Source organism: Tachysurus fulvidraco, chromosome 2 (assembly GCF_022655615.1).
Source record: "Tachysurus fulvidraco isolate hzauxx_2018 chromosome 2, HZAU_PFXX_2.0, whole genome shotgun sequence".
In the NCBI taxonomy this organism is placed as follows: domain Eukaryota; kingdom Metazoa; phylum Chordata; class Actinopteri; order Siluriformes; family Bagridae; genus Tachysurus; species Tachysurus fulvidraco.
Window position 1 is genome coordinate 17,169,089 of NC_062519.1, and position 10,287 is coordinate 17,179,375.

Genomic DNA, 10,287 nt, shown 5'->3' on the forward strand with positions numbered 1-10,287 from the left:
TTTAAGGAGACACTCAGGGTGTCAGGGTTTGGAGAAATCGTGAGAGGGAATTGGCTATGATTCAATCGGAAGGAAAATGTGTAAAAGGCAATTATGCTGTTGTGAATATTTAATATCTGCACATGCCTGATCGAGTGTGTTCTGAGCAGGGAAATGTAAGTGTCTAGTATATATATATATATATATATATATATATATATATATATATATATATATATATATATATATATATATATGTTTATATATATTTGTCATCTATGCCAACGTTTGCTTCTTCAGTTTGTGGATTCTGACACTGTGACACGCTGTTATCTATAAAAATAGACAAAAGTTGAACAGCTGGAAAAAGGAGCACATTAGCTGATGTTGTGGTTTACGTATAAACCTGTTGTGAATAAGATAAGTTCCTGAATAGGGGGGGCACGGTGGCTTAGTGGTTAGCACGTTCCCCTCATACCTCCATGGTTGTGGGTTTGATTCCCGCCTCCACCTTGTGTGTGAGGAGTTTGCATGTTCTCCCCGTGCCTCGGGGGTTTCCTCCGGGTACTCTGGTTTCCTCCCCCGGTTCAAAGACATGCATGGTAGGTTGATTGGCATCTCTGGAAAATTGTCTGTAGTGTGTGAGTGAATGAGAGTGTGTATGTGTGTGTGTGCGCCCTGTGATGGGTTTGCACTCCGTCCAGGGTGTATCTTGCCTCGATGCCCGATGACGCCTGAGATAGGCACCCCGTGACCCGAGGTAGTTCGGTTAAGCGGTAGAAAATGTATGAAGATAAGTCCCTGAATAGAAATTGAAGCAATATCAATTGACGATTAACCTGGAGAAGATTTAGCACATCAAAGAATCTCACAGAATGTATGAAGAGAAACACCGACATTGTGTTTTTTAAAGGCAGGGTTAATGCTGTGGTGCGAGAAAACAGACAAATCAGTCTGGAAAATATCTCCAAAAAAAAAAGACTAAGGCTTGCTACAGTTACAGTGTAATAATAACACTTATCCTCTATAACTGCTATAACGCTAAATGAACTCCGTTATGTAGTCTATATTATGGCAATGTCTCATGAAAACCTGCGAATTCACAAGATACAAGGTTTAAAGAATGAACTGACTGACCGACTTGTAGTTTTTTGTTTCTTCCATGTGATTAAAATTGATCTATTCGTTTACGTTACGTTACGTTACATTACGATTCACGTAGCCAGACGATGTGGAACGACCCTGTTCACGATCGCTCGATAATCATAATCAGATTTCATATCGAAGCACTAAATAGGAGTTACGCATCTCACGGTCTGAAATAATTTCACCTTGTTCTCTCTGGAGAGAGAAGACACCTGTAATCTTGTGGACACCTGAAGCAGAGCCTGTGTTTAGTGTTGTTCGAAGTGTCCTGACCTCTGACGCACTTGTCCAGTCAGAACCTGTTCTTCAGTGTCTGTGAATAGAGTGTGATAATGGGAGGAAATCAGGCGTGGGAAGTTTGTGTGTGTGTGTGTGTGTGTGTGTGTGTGTGTGTGTGTGTGTGTGTGTGTGTGTGTGTGTGTGTGTGTGTGTGTGTGAGAGAGAGAGAGAGAGAGAGAGAGAGAGAGAGAGAGAGAGAGAGAGAGAGAGAGAGAAAGATGGTCACAGAACGAAAACCAGGGACCTGAGCCTGTGCACAATGCTCACTCTGTTTGCCACACACACACCCCACCCCCACCCCCCTCTGCCCGCTCTCTTCTCCAAACAACTCTCTCGGATATTTCAGGAGATGAAGCCAGAACCTCACGGGTAATTAGAGAGACTCAGAATCAACCTCATGAGCCATGGGGTGTGTGTGTGTGTGTGTGTGTGTGTGTGTGTGTGTTTTACTGGCACCTCACCCACCCCAGAGTCACCGACTGACTGAACACTTTTTTTTCCCCTACATAAAATACCCAATTAGATTTTATTTGCATGACAGAAATCAAGATTCACATAAAACGAGTTAAAGCTTAACATTTCAAACAATTCTACAGGACCGAAGGGCTCCGTCTTTCCCTTATATCGCTCTTTGTCACTGGAACCCTTAACACCGAATTCTTACAGCGTGTTAGCGCATCAGGTAACTCGGGTAGGAGGTGCGGCCTACTGTTTCAAGCGGGGTATTTTTTCTGGATCTCTTTTGTATAAATAAGGTCACGGTGTCATTTACTCATCTTAGAACCAATACAGAACCATTTTTACCCCCCAAGAGAGTATACTGTAGATAATAGCTTTTGAACATGATTGCGTAAAATAAATTATCCAGCTGTGTTCTAATTACATTTCAAGAGGTCATCCTCACCACATGGTGCCTCCTTGCCTCACTGTGTGTGTCTCACTGCCTCACTGTGTGTGTCTCTCTGCCTCACTATGTGTGTCTCACTGCCCCCCTGAGACTGAACCCAAATGTAATATCAACTTCTCACAGAAAAGCCGAGAGCTCTTTGGGCTTCATCTCCATCCACCACATTTTAACCAAAACAAATGCAGTTGTTTACTATAAACCTAATAGGAAGTGAACAGAACTTGGGGCAGCGCGTCACTAGGCTGCCAGGCAACGTAGGACGTCTGCATCTGGAAGCTTAATAAAACAGTCGGTGGGTGTGTTTATGGCTGACGAGACGCTTAATACACGGTCGAATACGTCGTTTACTCCTGAGCTATGAGCCGTGTTTCAGCGAAGCCACCGTTAACAGTATCGGTGCACATTCAGACCTGATATCATCTGGTTTAGACCTTGGTGCCGTGCCTTAGCGGATATCGGCGTCAGATATTTGCAAAGTGAACACAAATGACCACGGATCCCCAAAGCCACACTCTAACATCTAGTAGAAAGTCTTCCCAGGAGAGTGTCACTTAATATAACGACTAATAGGGAATAAATGTGGAATGAGATGTTCAGCAAGCACATATGGGTGTTATGGGCAAACACTGGACCAGATAAAGGGAAGGGAAGGTCAGTATTGTCGAAAACGCCGGTGGGAAAACAAACCATGGTCGTGATGGAGCCGTTCTGTTTACCTGAGCGGAGACTTCTCCAGGACTGTAGAGTCCACAGTGGGTTTTTTTTCAGTTCTAATGTCATGCAGCCTTTCTGTGGGAGGAGGTTGAGCTGAACCACACAGCTTTAGGCATGTTTCCATTACAGCCTACATACATCCTAGCATCCTAACATACCACAGTAAATCTGCTTCCTCAAACCGTCTAGCACACGAACCTCGGAGTTACCGTATTTCCCGGGAACGCTCCTAGATCATCTTCTTATGAATCGTCAACAGTTAAAGTGTTTTGTTCACAATTAACCCCTTACATGTTACCACACAGGCCCGGTGTTAATTCTTCCGTACCTGCTCGCCGATGTAATCGCAGCTTTTACATTTTGATGACTCTTTTTTGTTTCTTTCCCTCTATATTCCAGCCACGTACAGTACGTTAGCCTTCCTGTCAGACGAGTGCATACTTCTGCGGTGTCACTTCTTGTCAGTACAGGGCACGTTGTGGTGTGAAGGTGTTCTTTGGTTCTCAGGTGTAAATGAACATCAGTTCTGGACTTGGTTAGCGAACGGTGACTCACCGCTGAAGCTTTATTCTGGCAGGGATTTATAACGTGTGGCTGTGAAAACACATCTGCCTTTATAAATAACTTCACGTCAGCGCAGTAGCTTTTACACAGGCTTACTCTCACTATAGACACCGTAATTAGAAAAAAGAAGAAGAAAGGATAGAAACAAAAATAACCTCGAGTACGTTACACAAACGTTTGCTTGAGAATTTGTGTAAAAATCTAACAAACGTTCAAAATGCAAAAACAGTGTCTCATCTAGTTTACATAAAAATAAGTATCTAGAATAATATAATTTATCGACAGGGTTACATTTGAAAGGAGTTTGAACCTAAGTTAATATCCTGTATTTATATGAAACATTTGAAAGTGTTTTATTATTATCATTATTATTATTATTATTATTATTATTATTATTATTAGTAGTAGTATTATTATTATTATCATCATCATCATCAATATTATCATTATCGTGATTGTCATGATGATGATGATTATCATTATTATTATTATTATTATTATTATTATTTAAAGAGAGAATGAGAGATGATATGAAAAATTAACACTCATACATAAAACATTAGACATCATTGTCTTTGTCAGTCTGCATACATTTGTGCATTTGAGTGTGTGTGAGTGTGTGTGTGTGTGTGTGTATGTGTGTGTGTATTTTGTGCTATAAAAAAAAGTACAGATTTTTACCACCATGCACAAAAAAGGAAACTCTGCTGCTGACAGTAAATTCTGCACCAATTCGACTGAGCGTCTTCTGCTGTACATAAAAAAAAGCGTTACTTTTTTATTTATTCATTACACAAAAGACTTGACGGTGAACATCACATCTGAAGGGTTCTCGATACTGTCTGTAGGTATCGGGGGTGGGGTGGGGTGTATGCAATATGCAATATTTCAGACCATGGAATCTGTGTAGTATAGACACGGTTTGATCTTTGTTAGAAATCTCATGCGTGAAGTTTCATGCGTCATGGCAACGATGCCCTGCAGTTACTTGGAGCTCAGTCCGGGGTGTATTCCCACTTTGTCAGTACTGCAATGGGGACAGACTCAGAATTCCACTGTGCAGTGAGATACATATGACAAATAAAGGCTTATGTTTCTTCTTGCACTTACAGACATTCGACATTCCTAAACTTTTTGTTAGCTGAAGCCTTTCTACTTTAAGTACAACTTAGGATTTTACACAACATGTAATAAATGTGTTTTTCTTTAGTAATTTTTACTTCTTCTTCTTGGATTATTTGTGATATTTATATTGATTTGGAAGCATGTTCGCCTCACACCTCCAGGGTCGGGGGTTCGATTCCCACCTCCGCCTTGTGTGTGTGGAGTTTGCATGTTCTCCCCGTGCCTCGGGGGTTTCCTCCGGGTACTCCGGTTTCCTCCCCCGGTCCAAAGACATGCATGGTAGGTTGATTGGCATCTCTGGAAAATTGTCCGTAGTGTGTGAGTGAATGAGTGAATGAGAGTGTGTGTGTGCCCTGTGATGGGTTGGCACTCCGTCCAGGGTGTATCCTGCCTCGATGCCCAATGACGCCTGAGATAGGCACAGGCTCCCCGTGACCCGAGAAGTTTGGATAAGCGGTAGTAAATGAATATTGATTTGGCGATAGATTGTTAAATATAATTGTGACGTAATGTGACATTTCTTCACAGTGTCATGAAGCCCCTGTTGGGGGAAACTCAGATGGCAGAGGTCAGTGGTGACCCTTTAACACAAGCGTAACGAACATCAATTCCACCTTCGTGTTATCTCGCCTGTCTTAAAAGCCCAAGGCAGGGAAACATGAAGCCACATCCTGAAAACAAGCTCACGGTTTATCCATTTTTCATCAAGTAGTTAAAACAGTTATGCTTGTTTTCCCACCTCAAATGAGGCGTGTAATCCGATTTCTGTTGCGGGGAAATGAACACGTTCACACGCCGACGGGAAAACAGCACATTCCTACCGCTGTAGAAATATGCATGTTTTTTTTTTTACCTCTTTGGTAGAATGTTTGAGAAAGGGAAAAGAAGCTGCGAGCTGTCAGGCAGCACAAATGCAGAGCTGCTTAAACATGACTGATGGAGAAATTCATGCTGTTAACAATATGGTGAGTTCACACACCTGACTCACACACCTGCAGAGAGGGAGGAAAAAAGAAGAAAGAACGCAAATGAAAGCGTTTTTCACTCAGAAACAGCAGTCCAGGCAGCTCGATGCTCAGTATTTTAGTCGTGTAAAAAAATGTTTCTTTTTAAAAAAGTTGACTTGTCTGGCTGGGAACCAGTGGCGGTTCTAGGATTTTTCTGTAACAGGGGCCATTAAGGGGCAACATGTTACATTCAGGGGCCAAGTACAGGGTACATTCAAGCACACAAAATTATTTATTCAGTACGGTGCAAATACATTTAGGCGGCCATTCCTTCTTCAAGCGCTCGAGTGCCGTCGATTGTTTGGAGGTGGAATTGCATCTGTGATCGTTGTGAAAAATTCTCCAGTTGCTCTTCTCGTCGACGATTGATGGAACAGGGGCCAATCAGATTTCAGCAGGGGCCAAGGCCCCTGTGGCCTCGCCTCTAGAACCGCCCCTGCTGGGAACATAGTGAAACCTTTCAGCTCAGGGATTTATAATCCCACTGATTTATTATCCTATGCGTTTTTTTTTTTTACTTCCTCGTTAAATTGTAATACAATCACGAGACTTTTTATTATTGTTTATTCTATTATAATTCTACTACAACTTGTAAACCGATGCCTAGCTAGCAAAAAAAAAAATAAAAAATAATATTAATAACTTAAAAAAATTCTATATGAAAGTAGAGAAGGTGTCATCAGAGTGGGAACGTAAACAAACTTCTAGCTACTTCTAGATGTTAACTTCAGATCATCGACGGCTTCTTTAAATCTAACGCTGACTCTACAGTTAGCTGTTTTGTGCGCTTGATTAAATGTTCGCTACTTTACACCATTAGTGAATCTGGTGGCATAATTAAGCTTCATGTTAGTTCTGGCAGGTCACGTCGTCAAGCTTGCTTCAGCTGTTAATCAGCAGTCCACGACGAGCACCAATCCGGTTACGTCATCCATATTAACCGTCCATTTAAATTCCCATTCATTGAGCCGCTTTCTAGCGCGTCGCCGCTGCTGCGACTTAAACTCCCTCCTCCAACCCCGACTCCACCATGCCGGAACCTGTGTTCGTAGTACCAGTTACTTCTTAATTCTCCACATTTCTCTCTCTCTCTCTCTCTCTCTCTCTCTCTCTCTCTCTCTCTCTCTCTCTCTCTATATATATATATATATATATATATATATATATATATATATATATATATATATATATATATATATATCCTTTTTTCATTTATTTTTTGAAAAAACAAAAAACAAAACAAACAAACAAAAAAAAAACTGTATGCACGACCAATGGTTCTGTTGGGGGGTATATTCTATTTTCTATTTTCTGCCCGCTCGGTCCGTACATGCGCACGGGCAGGCGTGTGGATTCCTACCCCGAACAGAACCGTACCGCCAACAATAACTGTATGTTCTCATCTAATCAACTCTCATTTGACAAAGTGGTCCTGACAGAACTGCTGTAGTAGAGACAAAATATCACGACATAATTACACCTCGGTTTTTAAATAACACAATGACCAGAGTTTGGGAAATATTCTATTTACTTTTCCAAACAACACTTGCAGTGTTACAAGCATTTATTGAATAAACTTTACACTGACTGTGGAATGCAGGTAATATTTTTATCGTTGTGATCCAAAGCGTTCTCACTTTGGTGCGATCGTCTTCGCTCGGTGTTTACTTCTTTTCTGAACAGCTGCACGATCGTTAATGATAAGAGCGTTAACAATTAGAACGTTATACAACACACACACACACACACACACACACACACACACACACACACACACACACACACACACACACACACTCCAAATGATTCCAAATAACATTCATTTAAAACAGCATTAAGACAATGTTGAAATATAAAAATGCAAAAAAAAAAAAATAATCAAGTATCGGAAAACAGTTTATATGATTAAAATCTGACCTGTGCTCAAATCTGAGCTCGATTACGTTCGTCTAAAAGGCTTCGATAAGCAAATGTCAAGGCTGTAATCGAGAAGATGAATAAACTGTAATAATACATTAACACTGTACAAACATCTTGTTCTGTTAGAAACACTCGGGAACAGAATCTTTCCTAAGAGCGTCGGCTGGATTAGATCGACAATTCGGTCTTTTAATTTGTTTATGAATTAAATAAGTACAAATGATTGTTTAAATGTCAGTCCTTAAGATATCAAAACCGTTACCTTAACACAGAAATCTCCCTTTAAATAAGAACTATTTGAACATCTGATCTTTATGAAATGAACTTCAAGGAATCCAGGTTACCTGCATTAAGTCGTTGTTTTTTTTTGGGCAGTTTTCAAGTCTTACAGGTAAAAACAAAGACGCCGTTAAACGTCCCTTTATTTTATCCTCTTGTACCGCAGCAAGCTGACAAATATATTTATTAACAATATTTCAGACTACTATTATCCATTTACGATCGATGTTGCAGAACTTCTACGGGACAAGTTTCTCTCTCATGAAGTAAAGTGGTGCTAGGATACTTCGATATTATTATTATTATTATTATTATTATTATTATTATTATTATTATTATTATTATCTTTAGGTTACGTGTTGTGTCCCCTGTGTCACCTGTCAGAGCTGCAGGTCCCCTAATCAACACCTTCCGCCCTGTTTATAAAGCCAAGGCTTACAAACGCATCTCTTATCCTTCTTTAACAATTTTTTTTTCCAATTCCTAACATCACTCCTCTCCTTCCACTACTAGGCCTGGATGCTCCGGGCCATCGGATGTCCTGCACTTCTCCACTTCCAGCTGCAGCTCCTCGAAGGATGAAGCGCTGGAGCTCCTTCTGCTCCTCCGGCTGCCTGTGTCAGTGTCTGAGAGCGAGTCCCTGTCCTGGTGGTGCAGGACAGATGGAGAGTGCGACTGAGATGGAGACGTGTCTCTGCTGTGTGACTGGAGACCGCTGACTGAGCTGCACTCGCTGTGAGAGTCTGCACCTACACACACACACACACACACACACACACACACACACACACACACACACACACACACACACACACAGGTAAACAATTGCACAGATGTGGAGATTTGTGGAGAACTGCTGTACTACATCTATGCACTTTAGACTATAGAGAACTGTCACGACTGCACAAAGCTAGTGACGTAGTGAATCAACACACCAGCTTCAATCCGATCCTTCTTCACACCGAACAGTCATAGAGGTGTTTCAGATCCTAATCCTCTTTGGCCTTCTCTCTGATGGGTTTAGAAAAGTACAGAGATGCCATTCGGTGCTTTTTATCAGCAGCACTTAATACAAATAACAAGATCCCAGAGTTCTTAAGCTGGCTCTCCTTTTAAGCTAGAACAAATCCAGACCTTCTGATCTCTCAAACAAGCCTTACCTAACATTGTTCCCACCCAACAGCTTGGTTCCTTTTTCTAAGCAGGAATAACAAACATGATGTGTTTCAGTCTCTTATAAGGGATGTGCTCTGTAACCTACAGCATGCTCTAAATTGTGGACATGTTTCTCTTCTCATGCTATTCAGCTTGATTGACAGTGTTGATGAACGTGGTCTTGTTGAGGTCTTGTTGTGTTTGGATATTTACTTGACAGACCAGTTAACAGTGAGTCTATAAAAGGTGTTCAGGGTTCGGTTTAAACTCCCTGTTAAAAATGTTCCCTTTTGGGGAAGTCATGGATTAGAGAGTCTGACTCGTAACCCTAATGTTGTGGGTTTGAGTCTTGGGCCGGCAATACCACGACTGAGGTGCCCTTGAGCAAGGCACCGAACCCCCCCACCCCCAACTGCTCCCCGGGTGCCGCAGCATAAATGGCTGCCCACTGCTCCGGGTGTGTGTTCACGGTGTGTGTGTGTGTTCACTGCTGTGTGTGTGTGTGTGTGTGCACTTTGGATGGGTTAAATGCAGAGACCCAATTCTGAGTATGGGTCACCGTACTTAGCCGTATGTCACGTCACTTCACTTTCACTGTCAAACCATTTGCGTAAACATAATTCAGAAACGTAATGGTGGCGTTGACGTCTATGCTGATTGGTAAGGAAAGGCCTGAAAGCCATCGCCAGTTACAAGACCCCATACTACGTCACCGAGGCCAAATGGCTGAAGACCTGAACGAGATCTACTGCGGGTTTGAAAAACAAAAGCCTGCTCTGAAACCTCAAAACTACAACATGGCCATCAACACCCTCCCCCTTTCCTCCCCCTTACTGTTCCTCAGATCTTTACTAAGATCTGTGAAGATGATGTATGCAAAGTCTTCGGCAAACAGAAGATAAGGAAAGCCAAAGGCCCAGACGGTGTCTCTCCATCCTGCCTCAAAGCCTGTGCTGTCTAGCTATCATCCATCTTCACATTGATCTTCAACAGATCGCTGGAGCTGTGCGAAGTCCCATCCTGCTTTAAACGCTCCACCATCATCCCTGTACCCAAGAAAACAAAAATCACAGACTAAATGACTACAGACCTGTTGCTTTAACGTCTGTGGTCATGAAGTCATTTGAGAGGCTGGTGTTGGCCTATTTGAAGGACATCACTGGACCCTTTCTGGACCCGAGCAAACAGGTGTGTGAATGATGCAGTCAACAT

The 10,287-nt window shown here is 41.9% G+C and overlaps 1 protein-coding gene across 3 annotated transcripts in view; it reads right to left on the minus strand.

Annotated features, from left to right (window-relative positions):
• Nucleotides 1-7,231: 7,231 nt before the first annotated feature.
• The window catches only part of LOC113648570 (testis-expressed protein 264 homolog), a 32,793-nt gene continuing 29,737 nt past the window's right edge, over nt 7,232-10,287 (minus strand). For 2 of the 3 annotated variants that reach the window (XM_047810654.1, XM_047810656.1), the window contains exon 3: nt 7,232-8,669. In XM_047810654.1, the coding sequence (XP_047666610.1) occupies nt 8,410-8,669 (260 nt within the window). In that variant the 3' untranslated portion in view covers nt 7,232-8,409. The remainder of the gene's footprint in view (nt 8,670-10,287) is intronic. The other variant, XM_047810655.1, reaches the window with a different exon arrangement.